This window comes from Piliocolobus tephrosceles, chromosome 21 (genome assembly GCF_002776525.5).
Source record: "Piliocolobus tephrosceles isolate RC106 chromosome 21, ASM277652v3, whole genome shotgun sequence".
NCBI lineage: Eukaryota > Metazoa > Chordata > Mammalia > Primates > Cercopithecidae > Piliocolobus > Piliocolobus tephrosceles.
The window spans coordinates 11,791,801-11,808,741 of NC_045454.1; the positions used below are offsets into that span (position 1 = coordinate 11,791,801).

Below are 16,941 nucleotides of genomic sequence, written 5' to 3' on the forward strand. Positions count from 1 at the left end.
ACCCTCAGACTAACAAAGGAACAAAGGCCCTAAGTGCTTTATTCACACCTCCAACTAGCTGCAGTCAACCCAAGGAGAGGAGATCCGTGTGTTTCCCACGGGTCCCATACCCCCTCTCCCACCGTTCATCACCAGGCAGGGAACCCCTGGCATGGACCCACAGCCCAGATGCTCCATCTTGGGCTGACTGCACTGAGTGACTGCTGACCTTCATCTCTCTGGAATGGAGCCCCCAGGAGACAAGCAAACAACCCTTGGCCACAACCACTACTAAGATCCCTTCCTCTGCTGCTTCCAACTTGAGGAAGGAACATGAACACTGAGATCACCCCAGAGTTGCAGTGGGCAGCCCAGGAGTCCCAAGTCATAATCTACAGCCAGCACTCAAGGGGGAGAGGAACCCACACATTCAGAGCATTGTGAGGGAACACAGCTGTAACTGTGAGGAAACATAGGGGAGCCACACAACTGCCCAATAAGCCTAAGTGCCACCTGCTGGATCACACCCCAAAGCTTCAACATAAATAATACCTTACTAACATATCCTGCCTCTGAAACCAGAGACAAGAAGTCAGCTTCAAATAAAGACCCCACACAAAGCCTCAGCCTGGTGAAAACATCCAGAAAAGAAGTCTATTGACTGTACTTAACCTACACTGCAGTCAAAGGAACACCCACACACAGAGATGAGAAAGAACCAATGCAAGAACTCCAATAACTCAAATGGCCAGAGGGTCATATGTCCTCCAAACAACCACACCAGTTCTGCAAGAGTTATTAGCCATGCTGAACTAGCTGAAATGGCAGAAGTAGAATTCAGAATATGGATAGAAACAAAGATCTTTTAGATTCAGGAGGATGGCAAAACCCAATCCAAGGAAAACAAACAGTCACAATAAAGTGATACAATAACCAAAGGACGAAATAGCTGGTATAAAAAAGAACCTAACAGGTCTGACACAGCTGAATAACACAATACAAGAATTTCGCAATGCAATCACAAGTATTAACATTAGAATAAACCAAGTTGAGGAAAGAATCTCAGAACTTGAAGGCTGGTTCTTTGAAATAAGATAGTCAGACGAAAATAAAGAAAAAAGAATAAAAAGAAACGAACAAACCTCCAAGAAGTATGGAATTATGTAAACAGGCTAAATTTATGAATCATTGGCATCTCTGAAAGGGAGAGGGAGGAAGCAAACAACTTGGAAAACATATTTCAGGATATTGTCCATGAAAACTTTCTCAACCTTGCTAGAGAAGCCAACAGACAAATTCAGGAAATACAGAAAACTCTTGCAAGATTCCACACAAGAAGATCATCCCCAAGACACATAATCACCAGATTTTCCAAGGTTGAAATGAAAGAAAGAATGTTAAAGGCATCTAGAGGGAAAGGGCAGGTCACCTACAAAAAGAACCCCATCAGGCTAACAGCAGACTTCTTAGCTTAAAGAAAAAATCTTCAACCAAGAATTTTATATCCAGCCAAACTATGCTTCCTAAGTGAAGGAGAAATAAGATCCTTTTCAGATAAGCAAATGTTGAGGGAATTCATTACCACCAGATCTGCCTTACAAGAGATTTTGAAAGGAGCACTAAATATTAAAGGACCACAACCAGCTAATACAAAAACACACTTAAACACACAGACCAGTGTCACTATAAAGCAACTACACAAACAAGCCAACATAATAACCCGCTAACAGCACAATGACAGATCAAATCCACACATATCAATACTAACCTTTAATGTGAACGGGTAAATGCCCCACTTAAAAGGCACAGACTAACAAGCTGGATAAAAAAGCACGACCCAATGGGATGCTGTCTTCAAGAAGCCCATCTCACACTTAATGGCACTCATAGCCTCAAAATAAAAGAATGGAGAAAAATATACCAAGCAAATGGAAACCAGATAAAAGCAGGAGTTGCAATCCTAATTTCAGACAAAGACATTAAACCAACAAAGATTTTAAAAAGAAGGGCATTACATAATGGTAAAGGGTTCAATTCAACAAGAAGAGCTAACTATCCTAAATATGTTTGCCCCTAACAGAGAAGCACTCAGATTAACAGAGGAAATTCTTAAAGACCTTCAAAGAGACTTAGACTCTCACACAGTAATAGTGTACTTAAAAACTCTCCAGCCTTTCATTTCAGCAGAGCTGAGTTCAATCTCTTTCCCCCATTGCAATAGTCTTCCTTGCCTATTTAAATCCAAAAAAAAAGAAAGGAGACGACATTGGGTACAGGTGTATACACAGGAAAAAACACTTTATTTATTTCCTGATACTCTACTGTCATTCTCCATGTCCCATCAGCCTCCCACATGGGCCATACAATGGCTTGGAGTTGTACCATTTTGTAAATTCCTCAGGCTTCTTTACTGTCACACATATTACCCCAGCCTGTGTTTCTGAGATGCCTTAGTGAAAGTTGATTTTCTATGTCTTCTCAGGGAAAAATATCTTTTGCTGCAGAGAAAAAGAAACCAAGAAATTATGAATAACAGACAAGGAGATAACTGAAAATATTTGAGAAACTGCTAGAGATTAGACTACAGGGCCAAGACTCTTCAAAAGGAGTGATGAAGACATCTAGAGTCCCCTCCTCATTTCCACCCTACCCCCCACCCCCTGGCCAGGGACAGGGTCCCTACCTGTGACAGTCACTGGAGATGGGAGATGAGTGGCACTGGGAATTCACACCCTGAACTTTCAGCTTCACAACAAAATTATTTGTGAGGCCAAAGGACTCAGGACAGCAGAGCTCAAAGCAGGGCCAGAAGGTGCAGTGGGGACCACATTGGTGGGTCTGGCTCAGGGACAGGATGGCGTCATCGTAACAGCACTGCTCCAAGGGGTTGTAGATCTTGTCTCCACACCTGGGTGCCAGCTGGCACAGCCATGGCTGTGAGCCAGCGGGAGCTGGACAGACATTGATGGTGTGAGCCCAAGGATGACCAGTCACTACATCCTCCAATCAGGAGCCCTCTGTGAACCCCCACACCCACTTTCCAAAGGCAGCCTCCTTCCTCTTCACTCTTGCCCATCCTTGTACTCACCGATGACTTCCCTTGGGCAGCAGAGGAGGAGAAAGACTGACACATAAGTAGGAGCTGGGAGAGAAAGAAAGGAGGTTAAGGATGGGGTTGGAAGTGTGGCCACTAGGTTGACCTCAGGGAGGGCACGCCAGTGTGGGGAAGGCTTAGTTCCAGATTAGCTCTAAAGGCTTGGGTTTGGAACAATCTTTGCATAGGATCTAGCGCCTGACACAGTTAAGAGTTCAGACAGTGGGGCCAGAGAAGCGTGGACCCTGCTAGGAAAGAGAATACAGGGAAAACTCTTGGAATATCTTTGTTTATGATTCTAAGAATATTGTGAAGTTTACCAGTTGGACAAAGGAGGGAACAGCTATTAAAGATTAACCATGGTTAAGATTCAGGTGATAAGGAAGGAGGAAGGAAGCTGAGTAAGATTGACAAGTGCAGAACTGGGGTGCAGGATTGTTTTGGAGATAGTATTGGGCTTGAGTAGGTCTTTTTGTTTGTTTGTTTGCTTTTTGTTTTTTGAGACAGGGTCTTACTCTGTCACCCAGGCTGGAGTGCAGTGGTGCCATCTTGACTTACTGCAGCCTCGAACTCCAGGGCTAAAGCGACCCTCCCACTTCAGCTTCCTGAGTAGGTGAGACTACAGACATGTGCCACCACACCCAGGTAAGTTTCTATTTTCTGTAGAGATGGAAAGTAGGTCTAAAAGTTGGGGCTCTCCTCATTTGTTCTGCAGTTGCTGACACCATGGCTGTGGGTGAAGGTTGAGAGATAAAGGAAATGGAAAAAAATGATGGAATATGAAGGTTTTTTATGGATGCGATCACCTGACTAGCATAGTGATCCAAGTTCAAATATTCCAGGATTGACTCTATTTTGAAAGCATGTACAGGCAGGTGACAACGAGGTTATGTGAGCAAAATAAGAGGAAAGGTGTTCGTTTTTGTCTTCTGCACTTGCAAATGAAAAATATTCCCCTTATACTGTAACCTTTTTCCTCTCCTGGGCTACTCCATATCAGACAGTGAATGCAGCTCTGAGTCCTACTCCATGTTGTGGCTTGAGGAAGCTGATGGCCTTCAGTACCATCGGCCGTTACCAATTAACATGCAACTAGAGAAGGTGGCTCTTCCCATCTATTTTAATCCCCCTTCTACTAAACACCTTCTAATGCTGTATTTCCCAGGCACTGTATCCTTAGAAGTTTCAAAAGATGATGTCCCCAAACCACGTTGTTTACTCCCTGGAGAACTATTTGGAGTCATATCCACAGTTTTCATGTATCTAGCAGAGGTGCACAGGCACCATAAACTCCAAAAGAGAACCAGAGAAGAGTGACAGCTGCGATTTTTTCATGGAGTTGTTGTGAGGATCCAAAGGGCATGTGGTTCTAGAGTGCAGATTGTAATAATAGTAAGTGGCAGATGATACGTGATACAGCGCCTGAGAGTGCAGTCCAGATAAACAAAATCACAAGGTAAACCGATGCCTATGAGGAAGGTAGCAGATCTGGCAGGAGGGCAGTAAAGAAGCCAGCCCTCATGATGACGACTGATCTGACACTCCATCCCCCCACCCGCTGCCATAACTTGTGGGGGAGCCGTGACTCATCATCATCCTGACCACATCATAACCTTAGGGAGAGCTCTTCTCTCCCAAGCTCCATTCTTCGCCTCCCATGCATGTTGAAGGGTATTGGCCTCCTTTACAGAGCCTGAGAAGATCAAGAATCTGGATATTCTTGATGAGCCTCACCTGTCAGCTTGGTTATTCAAGAAAAGCTGTATATGAAATTAACAAGAAAAGGTACAAGTGTCAAAACTGTTTTTGCTATTCTAGTTCCTCTGCCTTTCCATATAAAGACAGAATCTTGTCTATACCCACCCACCCCCCGAAAAACAAAATCTTGCTGGGATTTTGATAGAAATTGCAATCAGGCTGGGCGCGGTGGCTCACACCTGTAATCCCGGAACTTTGGGCGGCCAAGGTGGGTGGATCACGAATGAGGTCAGGAGATCAAGACCGTCCTGGCTAACAGGGTGAAATCCCGTCTCTACTAAAAATACAAAAAAATTAGCCGGGCATGGTAGTGTGCACCTGTAATCCCAGCTACTCAGGAGCCTGAGGCAGGAGAATCACTTGAACCCGGGAGGCGGAGATTGCAGTGAGCCAAGATCATGCCACTGTACTCCTGCCTGGGTGACAGAGCGACACTCTTGTCTCAAAATAAAATAAAATAAAATAAAATGAAATAAAACAAATTGCAATCAATTTGGGTGGAACTAATATCTTTACTAGTCGAGTTTTACAATCCACGAAAATGGCATGTCTCTCTATTTATTTTTATTTCTTTCAGGAGCATTTTGTAATTTTCAGCATATAAGTCCTGTACATGTTTTGCTAGATTTACACCTAACTTTTTCATTTTTGAACAACTGCAGGTGCTATTTTCTTATTAACTTCAGTGTCCACATGTTCATTATTGGTATGAAGAAACACGATTGCTTTTTTGGATGTTGATCTTGCATTCTGAAACCTTGCTAAACTCACTTATTAGTTATAGGAGTGAATTTTTAGATTCCTTGGGACTGTTTACATAGACAATTGTGTGGCCTACAAATAGGAGCAGTTTTATTGCTTCCTTTCCAATCTGTACAAATTTTAATTCTTTTTTTCCTTGACTTATTGCCCTGGTTAGAATGTCCAGCAATACACCGAACAAGAATGGTGAAAGCAGACTTCGTCTCCTTTGCTCAGTCTTGGGCGGAAAGCATTCACTTTTTCACCATTACTTTCTATATTAGTTGTAGGGTTTTTGTAGATGGACTTTATCGAGTTGAGGAAGTTCCCCCTATTCCTGTTTTTCTGGGAGTTTTAAAAATCATGAATGGCTGTTAAATTTTATCAGTTGCTTTTTCAGCATCAATTGATGTGATCATGTCATTTTTCTTCTTTAGCATATTAACATGGTGGATTACACTGGCAGTGATTTTTGAAATATTCTGCCAGGCTTATATTCTGGAATAAACCCTACACGGTCACGGTGTGTAAGTATTTTTTTTACATTGCTGAATTTCATTTACAAATATTTTGTCAAGGATTTTTTTGCATGAAGGACACTGGTCTATAGTTTCATTGCTTTGTTGTTGTCATTGTTCTTGTTTGTCTGTCTTTTTACGACTTTTGTAGCAAAGTAATTCTGATTTTATGAAATGAATTGAAAAGTATTCCTTCCTATTCTATTTTCTGGATGAGACTGTGCAGAATTGGTGTTAATTTCTTTTTAAACATTTGGTAGATTCTCAAGTGCAACCATCTGGGCTAGAAGATTTCCTTTTTAGGAGATATTTTAAATTCTGAATTCGATTTCCTTAATAGTTATAAGGCTACCAAAATGATATATTCCATATTGGGTGTGTTGTGATCATTTGTGCTTTTGTTTATTTTTTTATTTATTAATTAATTTATTTTTTTGAGACGGAGTCTTGCTCTGTCCTCCAGGCTGGAGTGCAGTGGCATGATCTTGGCTCACTGCAAGCTCCGCCTCCTGGGTTCATGCCATTCTCCTGCCTCAGCCTCCTGAGCAGCTGGGAGTACAGGCGCCCGCCACCTCGCCCGGCTAATTTTTTTGTATTTTTAATGGAAACGGGGTTTCACCGTGGTCTCGATCTCCTGACCTCGTGATCCGCCCGCCTCGGCCTCCCAAAGTGCTGGGATTACAGGCGTGAGCCACCGCGCCCAGCCATTTGTACTTTTAAATGGGAGGTCCATTTCATCTAAGTTGTCCAACTGTGTAGAGTTATTCCTAGTTTTTCCATTATTATTCTTTTAGTGTCTGCAAAACCTATAGTGATATCTCCTGTCTCATTCCTGATACTGACAATTTGTGTCTTCTCTTTGTTTATTGAGAGTTGTGCTAAAACTATCAAAAGATTATTGATCTTTTCAAAGAATTAACTCTTTATTTCATTGATTTTCTAAGCTATTTTTCTGTTTTTAATTTTATTGACTCCTGCTCTCCTCTTTATTATTTCCTTCTTCTTCCTGCTTTGGGTTTATTTCGCTCTTTTATTTTTTCCTAGCTTCTTGAAGTGGGAGCTTAGACTATTGATTTTTCCTGTTTTCTAATACAACTATTTAGCACAATAACTTTCACCCTTAGCACTGCTTTATATACGTTCCACAAATTTTGATATATTGTATTTTCATTTCATTAAGTTATATATATTTTTAAAAATCTTTGAGACTCATCATTAAACCATAAGTTATTTAGAGTTGTGTTGCTTAGCTTCCAAGTGCTTGGAGATCTTTCTGTAGTCATCAGTTTGATCAAATTATGGTCAGACAACTTACTCTGTTTTAAACTCCAATACTTTAGAACTTGTTGAGGTTTGTTTATGGCTCTAGATAGAAGCCAGTTCCCCACTACCACTTACAATGACATCAAAAATAACAAATACCTAGAATTAAATCTAAAGAAAGGTGAGAAACCTCTGCAAAACTCTGCTGAAAGATACTAAAGAACACCTAAGTAAATGGGAAACATGCCATGTTCATGCTTTGGAAGATTCAATATAACAAAGATGTCAATGTTCCCCAAACTGATCTATAAATTCAATCAAACTCAATAAATATGACAGCAATGTTTTGTATCAGGTAACAAAGTGATTCTAAAGTTTATCAGAAAGTGATGGTGGGGTACAGTGGCTCACACCTGTAATCCTAGCACTTTGGGAGGCTGAGGCAGGAGGATTGCTTGAGCCCAGGAGTTCAAGACCAGCGTGAGCAACACAGTGACACCCTGACTCTATACATATATATTTTTTAAATTACCAGAAAATGAAAATGACAAGATAGCCAATTGAAGAAACTAAACAAAGTTATAGGACTTACACTAACAGATCAGGAAGTTTTATAAAACTATAATAATTTAGAGTGCGGTATTGCGAAAGATAAACAGATTGATCCATGGAATGAAACAGAGTTCAGACACAGATCCACACATAGGCCATCAGTGATTTATGACAAATGTACCACTACAACTCACTAGGCAAAGACTAGTCCTTTTAATGGATATCTACATGGTGGTGGGGGGTGTATCTCAACCCTTATTTCATACCAAATGTGAAAATTAATTTGAAATGGGTCATAGACTTAAACGCAAAATATTTCAAACTATAAAGCAGGACTTCCAGAAGTCAGTGGAAGAGCATGGACACCTTCCTCCCAGCAAAACAACCATTTAACTGGTGAAAAAAAATTTTTTATATAAAAACAACTAGTTAAGTCTCAGGAAATTGTCCTAAGGGCATACAGCAAATGAAGAAATGTTTATTCAAGAAATTCTACTCAATCTGTTTAGAGTAGCAAGAGTCTGAGGGCATTTAAGCCACAAATTACCCCTATTCCCCACATCCCCAGCCAACTTTGTGTAATTGAAGCTCTATGCTGGGTAGTCACGGACAAGAAAATGGGACCCCACCTCTCCCCAGCTCCCAGCACAGGGTTACAGTTTCAGTCCAGAAAGGGCAGCACACCAGCATCAATTAATTAATTAATTAATTAATTAATTATTTTTGAGACGGAGTCTCGCTCTGTCACCCAGGCTGGAGTGCAGTGGCGCGATTTCGGCTCACTGCAAGCTCCGCCTCCCGGGTTCACGCCATTCTCCTGCCTCAGCCTCCAGAGTAGCTGGGACTACAGGTGCCCACCACCACGCCCGGCTAATTTGTTTGTATTTTTAGTAGGGACAGGGTTTCACCGTGTTAGCCAGGATGGTCTCCATCTCCTGACCCGCCCACCTCGGCCTCCCAAAGTGCTTGGGATTACAGGCGTGAGCCACCGCGCCGGCCACACCAGCATCTTTTATCCTGCTGCCTCCATGTTGCAGATGCTCTACATTAGTTAGAAATTGTGGCTTACAGGACCAGAGCTCCTTCTCCCATCCAGCTCCTCCTCCTAGCATGGAAGTTCCAGGCCCAGTTTAGCAGGTGAAGCACACTGGGCTTCATTGATCCTGCCTGAGTTCACTCATGGGGCAGAGGTTCCACGCAGGAAAGGGCAAACCGAGAAGACTGGCAGCTACCACCCCCTCCCAGTGTTCCAGCTGTTAGAGCAAAGACATCGCCGCAGGAGAAGCTGGCTCCTGTCCCTGACACCAGCTCCAGTCCAGTGGCTCAGCGGTTCTGTCCCGGGGAGAGGGAGGCCATCAGAACAGAGAGCTCCACAAGTCTCCCTAAAACTGGCTTTTCTTGAAATAAAGTGTGGAGAAGTACATGCCTAAGGACATTGTACAAAAAAATTGGAAATTTTGGTGCTAAAAAAACAAGAAGAGGGTGGTAATTCCGTGATGGTAGTAACAAGAAACAAAAACACCAGGCAGAAGCTTAACAGAGAAAATCAGAAAAAGAGACAACTAAAAAGGGCCCTCCTGGGGTCAGAGACAGCCTCAAACCCTGGCAACACTCTGTCTTGCCAAAAGGGCTAGACATTAAGCAGCCTACAGAATGATTTATGCATTGTGCTGTAGGCCTATTAAAAAGAATAGAGCGATCAATTAACAATTAGAGGGTCTAACAGATGCAAGTGATACCAACAAAGGCAGATGAGCCAGAAGCTTAACAGAAACATCAGGGAAAGAATAGTCAAAAAGAATGAGTTCGTGTCCTTTGCAGGAACATGGATGAAGCTGGAAATCATCATCCTCAGCAAACTAACACAGGCACAGAAAACCAAACCACATGTTCTTATTCATAAGTGGGAGTTGAACAGTGAGAACACATGGACACAAAGAGGGGAACAGCACACCCCGGGGCCTGTCAGGGGCTAGGGGGAAAGGGGAGCGAGAGCATTAGGACAAATACCTAATGCATGCGGGGCTTAAAACCTAGATGACGGGTTGATAGGTGCAGCAAACCACCGTGGCACATGTAACAAACCTGCACGTTCAGCACATGTATCCCAGAACTTAAAGTAAAAAAAGAAATATATATATGTGTATATATACACACACACATATATATGTATACATATATATGTATAATTTGTAAGAAACAGGCAAAAGCTACCCAAAAAAAAAAAAAGAACCCAGCTAAAACCGTAATTATCTGGAGTAGTTAGCGATCCAGCACTCATGCCCAAGGCTGCACCCTCTGGAGAGCACTAATAAAACAGAATTCTGTAATTATACAAGCAATTATATAATTTGTAACTCCTTATGAAAACAGTATAATTGCTTATTTCTTATCCTTTCTTCTCTTAACTGGTCTTAAAAGTAATGGCATAAAACAATATGTACATAATTGTATTGCTGGGAAAAATAAAGAATCTGATTTTAAAATGGGCCAAAGATCTGAATACCTATTTCTCAAAAGAAGACATACAAACACTCAAATATATGAAAAAAAGTATATGAAAAAATGTTCAGCATTACTCACATTAGAGAAATGCAAATCAAAACCACAATAAAATACCTCATCTCAGTTAAAATGGCTTTTATTAAAAAGACAAGAAATAACAGATGCTGGCAAGGATGCAGAGAATGAGGAATATCCACACATGAGAAATGCCCATCCAGGCCTAGATGGTGAACTTTACAAAACAGTCAAAGAAGACTTAATACCAGTCATTCACAAACTTTTCAAAAAAAACAAGCACAACTTTCCAATCTGTTCTGAGGCCTGTATTACCCTGATACCAAAATCAGACAAAGACATCACAAGGAAAAAAAACTACAGACCAACATCTCTTATGAATATAAGTTCAAAAATCCTCAACAAAATGTAGCAACCCAAATCCAGCAGCATATATAAAGAATGATATGCCATGACCGAGTGGATTTATTCCAGGGATGCAAAGTTGGTTCAACATATGAAAATCAATTAATATAATACACTATATTACTAGACTATAGGGGGAAGACACGGAATTCTCTCAAATGATACTGGAAGAGCATTTGACAAAATCTACACTCTTTCATGATAAAATACAAAGAACAAACTAGGAATAGAAGAGTTTCCTCAACCTGTTAAAGAGCATCTACAATAAACTCATAGCTAACATCATACTTAACTGTGAAAGATTGAATACTCTCCCCCTGATATCAGGGACAAGACAAGTATATCCACTCTTACCACTCTATTCAACACAGCACTGGCGGTTCAAGCCAGGAAAGTTAGGCAAGAAGAGAAAATGAATTTAGACTGAGAAAGATAAAGTAAAATGATTTCTATTTGCAAATGACATGATTTTGTATGTTAAAAATCCTAAGGACCAGGCACAGTGGCTCACTCCTGTAATCCCAGCATTTTGGGAGACCAAGTGGGGAGGATCACTTGAGGTCAGAAGTTTGAAACCAGCTTGGTCAACATAGCGAGATCCCGTCTTTATAAAAATAAAAGCATAAAAAAGTAGCCAGGGATGGTGGCACACGCCTGTAATTCTAACTGCTCAGGAAGCTGAGGCAGGAGGATCACTTGAGCCCAGGAGTTCAAAGCTGCATTGAGCTATGATCATGCCGCTGCATGCCAGCCTGTGTGATAGAGTGAGATTCTGTTTCAAAAAAGAAAAAGAAAAAGAAAAAACCTAAGGAAGCTACTAAGACCTAAAGACTAATAGAAAAATTCAACAGAGTTGTAAGATACAAGAGATCAACATTATAAAAAGCAATTGTATACACTAGTAAAAAACCATCTAAATATGAAATTAAGAAAACAATTCCACATAAAATAGTACCAAAGAGAATAAAATACTTATGAATAAATTGAACAGAAGAGGTGCAAGATTTGTGCACTAAAATAACAAAACATTGTTGAAAAGAATTAAGAATATATAAATAAATGGAAATACATCCATGTACACAAATTGGAAGACTTAATATTGTTCAGATGCCAAAACTCCCGAATTGACCTATAGAATCAATGCAATCCATATCAAAGAACTTTTGTGAAATGAAGTATCACTCTGTCACCCAGGCTGAAGTGCAGTGGCACGATCATGACTCACTGCAACCTCCACCTCCCAGGCTTAAGTGATCCTCCCACCTCAGGCTCCTAAGTAGCTGGGACTACAGATGCACACCACCACGCCTGGCTAATTTTCTGTATTTTTTGGTAGAGACGGGGTCTCACCATATGGCCCAGGCTGGTGTCTAACTCCTGAGCTCAAGCGATCCACCTGCCTTGGCCTCCCAACAGTGCTGAGATTACAGGCATGAGCCACAGCACCCAGCCTTCTTTGAAGAAATTAATCAGTTGATCCTAAAACTCATATTGAAATGTAAGGGACCCGGAATAGCTAAAACGATCTTGAAAAAGAACAAAATTGTAGAACTGATACCTCATGATTTCAAAGCTTACCACAAAGCTACAGTGACAGCGTAGGAGCTGACACACAGGATAGGCATAGAGATCAATGAATCAAACTAACAGTCAGAAAATAAACCCTTAGATCTGTTGAAATCAAATTTCAATGAAAGTGCTAGGATGATGAACAAATGATTTTTCAACAAATGGTGCTGGGAAAACCGTATATTCATACATAAAAGAGTGGGCAGAAAGAGAATCTCTTCCTCACAGCATACACAGGAATTAACTCAAAATATATTATAGACCTAAATACAAGAGCAAAACATATACAGCTCTTAGCAGAAATGGCAAATAAGCAAGACACAGAAAGACAGATACCACACCATCTCACTTGTATGTAGAATCTAAAAGAGTTGAACTCATAGAAGTAGAGAGGATGGCAGTTACGAGGATGGGTGTGGGCAGATGGGAACAGGGAGATATGCAAAGGATATAAAGTTACAGTTAGACAGGAAAGATAGGTTTTAGAGATCTACTGCAGGGCACGGTGACTATAATTAATAATAGTGTATTGTAGGCTGGACGTGATGCCTCACACCTGCAATCCTGGCACTTTGGGAGGCCAAGAAGGAGGGTTGCTTAAGCCCACAAGTTGGAGACCAGCCTGAACAACACAGTGAGACATCGTCTCCATGAAAAACAAAATTAGCGTGGTGTGGTGGTGCGTGCCTGTGGTCTCAGCTACGTGGGAGCTGAGGTGGGAGGATCATTCGAGCCTCAGAGGTGGAGGATACAGTCAGCTGTGATCACACCACTGCACTCCAGATTGGGCATCAGAGTAAGACCCTGCCTCATAAAAAAACAAATGGTGTGTTATATATTTCAAAATTGCTGAAGAGTATATTTTAAATGTTCCAGTGACAGAGAAGTATATGAGGTGGTAGATATGGTAATTAACTTGATTTAATCATTTAACAAGGCAAACATATATTAAATCATATTTTACCCCATAAATATACACAATTATTCTTCATCAACTTCTTAAAAAGATTCCTAGCAGAAAACATAGAAGTAAGTCTTTTTTTTTTTTTTTTTTTTTTGAGATGGAGTCTTTGCTCTGTCACCCAGGCTGGAGTGCAGTGGCACGATCTTGGCTCACTGAAAGCTCCGCCTCCTGGGTTCACGCCATTCTCCTGCCTCAGCCTCCCGAGTAGCTGGGACTACAGGCGCCTGCTACCACTCCCGGCTAATTTTTTGTATTTTTAGTAGAGATGGGGTTTCACCGTGTTAGCCAGGATGGTCTCGATCTCCTGACCTTGTGATCCACCCGTCTCGGCCTCCCAAAGTGCTGGGATTACAGGCGTGAGCCACCGCGCCTGGCCAGAAGTAAGTCTTAATGACCTCGAGTTAGGTAACATTTTCTTAGATATTACACCAAAAGCACAAGAGACAAAAAGAAAGAATAGACTTCATCAAAAATTAAAAACCTATGCACTACAAGCAATAGCATCAAGGAAATGAAGACAATCCACATAATGAGGAAAGTATTTGCAAATTATATATATGATAAGGGATGAGTATCCAGAATATCTTTTAAAACTCTTACAACTAAATAATAATAACATAAATAACCCAATTTAAACATGGAAAAATCTGAATAAACCTTTTCTCAAAAAGAAATACAAATGGCCAATAAGGACATGGAAAAGACGCTCAGGGTTGTTATTTACTAAGGAAACGCAAATTAAAACTACACAGGATATTCATACACACCCACCCAGATAACTGTAATAAACAGAAAAATAGAAAATAACAAAGGCTGGAGAATCTGCAGAGAAATGTGAGCCCTCATACGCTGCTGGTGGGAGTGTAACTGATGCAACCTCTGTGGAAAACAGTTTGCCAATTCTTCCAAAAGTTAAACAGAATTACCTGTGGCCTAGCCATTCCACTCCTAAGGCTACACCCCAAGATAACTGAAAACAGGTTCTCAAGCAAATACATGTATACGTATGTTTGTAACAGCACTATTCACAATAGCCAAATGGTGGAAACAGCCCAAGTGTCCATCAACAGATGAATGGATAAATGAATGCTAATATGTGGATACAATTGAATATTATTTCGTTATAAAAAGGAATGAAGTACTAATAAATTCTAAAACAGGGATATGCCTTGAAAACATTAAGTAAAAAAAACAAAAAAAACAAAAAAAGTGACACAAAAGGTCACATATGGTGTGATTCCATTTATAAGAAATGTCCCAGATAGGTAAATCCAAAGAGACAGAAAGCAGACTGGTGGTTGCCAGGGGTGAGGGTAGAGGGGAAGGGAAGGAACAGCTGAGTGGGCATGCGGTGGTCGGGGGCTGTGGGGCCAGGTGACTAGGGGGTAAAAAGCAATTCTGGAATATGATTGAGCTACTCTTCCTTCAACTTGAGAGAGAAAGTAAGAGAAAGAAGGAGAGGAGGGAAAAGACAGGGAGGGGAGAGGGGATGAGAGCAGAGGGCGATGGGAGACAAAGGGAGAGAGGGAGAGGGGGAGGAGGAGGAGAGGGAGAGAGGGGGAGAGAGAGAGGGACAGAAAGAGAGAGAGAGAAAGAGAGAGAGAGAGAAGAGAGGAAAGAGAGAGAGAGCGATAGTTGCCCAAAAGAAGTTAACGAACACAGCAGGCATTGCTCATCTTGATAGAATACAAACAACAAAACAGTCCACCGCCTGGGCTGCCCTTACTTGAGCACACTCCTGGTGTAGTCGATCCTCGTGCCTGGGACACTGAACCTCATGATTTCCTGGTGCTGAGAGCCCAGGAACTCCAGGCAGCAGTGACTGGGCTACAGAGCTGGGTCTGGTTTGAGGGCAGGATGATCCCCTCATCACAGTCCCAAGAGATTGCAGATCTGGTCTCCAATCCTGAGTGTCAACTGGCACAACCACAGTTCAATATCTGGAAGAGTCAGAGCTGATGAGCTGGCAGGCTCCTCTGGGAGCTCCCAACCCTATCTACAGTGCTATAATCCTCCCTCTTCTCTTCTCCCTCCACTCACCACACCCATTCTCACCAGTAGTCCCTTCTGAGTCTGAGCCCAGGAGTTCAAAAATAAAGATCGGCTGAGAGCAGAAGGAGAATGACGGTGACTCTGGGATCACCAGATCATGATCATGGAGCACAAGATGTTGTCTCTGAGTTTCTTTGGTTGCTGTAACAACTCACAGTGGAATTTGGGACTGACTCTGTGTGCAGGTTCTGGGGACTGGGCTTGGCAGGTGAGGAAATGCAGGGAGGGCTCTGAGAAGGGTTAAGCTTCTGGAATTTGTAGATGGGGACAGAGATTGCAATGCAGTCAGAGAGGACACGAGTGACTATGAGGTGGGAAACCAAGAATTAAATAGGGAAGAGAGAATTAAGTATGAGGTTCAGAGGTACATTAGAGATAACAGTAGGCATTAGCTCAACCTGGGGCTAGCGTTGCCTTACCAAAGATTCTGGGTACCATGGAGCTTCAGAGCAGCTGATGGGACAGCAGCAGTGGAGATGGGTCAGTGACTTTACACAGGGACTTACGTAGGCTTACGTAGGCTCCACATTTAGGGAGGTGGGCGGAAGCAGTGGCCTCTTGGAAAGGGTGGGGCATGAGAAGTTGCAGAAAGCATAAGGAAAAAAATGCATCAACAGCTGAGTAAGATGTTCCTGGACCTGTTCCAAGTGGCTGCTACCTTCTCAGACCTCTCGAAACCTCAGGATAAAGTCTTCCCTAGAACCTTTCAAAGCTGTGAGTGTCATTCTTTGAACTCTGCCCATGCAAAGCCACTTGGAAGAGATTCCTTGGCTCTTACTTATCTGACAGCATACTACTCACCAAACACCAGCTGTCTCTAAGCTCCCCATATTCAACCACCCTGAAGTTTCAAAGGGGTCCCTCTATCCCCATCTCAGTCCACCTCCAGACCTGCACTGTGAGAAACAAACTCACCCATCCAAGCCCAAATAATGGACTCAGAGACACAGAAAACAGTGGAAGCAAGACTTTTAATGATGGTCTTGCAAAATTGAGTGTCTGGTAGGCAGGCACACCCTGTATGGTTACAATAAGCAATTTATCCCCTAGTGCACAAGTCTCTCCCCCAGTTCCTCATAGGCTGAGTACGATGGGGTCACAATCTTCCCAGATGTCGCCTATTGGTTGCTGGGTTGAGGCTTTTAGGTGTTTTCTTTAGGATTGTCTCACTGCATGTTGTTGCAGCCTATAATGCATTGCAATCAAAGTCAGCTCGGGGGCTTTTCAAGTATTTGACTTATGACCTAGGTAGTCAGGCAAGCTGATAAGAATAGATAAAGTGAGCTATTTTGCTGGCTAGTAAACTTTCATTCTAGGCTAAACTCTAGTTCAGGCGAGGGTAACTAAGGGGGCCCTGACAAGCATGCACCAGCTATTAAAGCACGGGCCTAGTATATTCTGTCCTTCCACAGTTTGTGGGCCTCAGCCTATCTGAAGTACTTTTTCTTGGAAATGGATCACCATATCCATTATTATAATTGTAGACAGCACTGTCTATAATTCTTCAGAGTCATTTAGGGGAAACT

The 16,941-nt window shown here is 42.0% G+C and overlaps 1 protein-coding gene across 1 annotated transcript in view; it reads right to left on the bottom strand.

The window, feature by feature from the left end:
• Positions 1-2,260: 2,260 nt before the first annotated feature.
• The window catches only part of LOC111519945 (insulin growth factor-like family member 2), an 83,791-nt gene continuing 69,110 nt past the window's right edge, over positions 2,261-16,941 (bottom strand). Inside the window, exons 2-4 of the mRNA XM_023182285.2 lie at positions 3,068-3,121; positions 2,663-2,930; positions 2,261-2,477 (exon numbers count right to left, since the gene is read on the bottom strand). Of these exons, the coding sequence (XP_023038053.1) occupies positions 2,402-2,477; positions 2,663-2,930; positions 3,068-3,121 (398 nt within the window). The 3' untranslated portion in view covers positions 2,261-2,401. The remainder of the gene's footprint in view (positions 2,478-2,662; positions 2,931-3,067; positions 3,122-16,941) is intronic.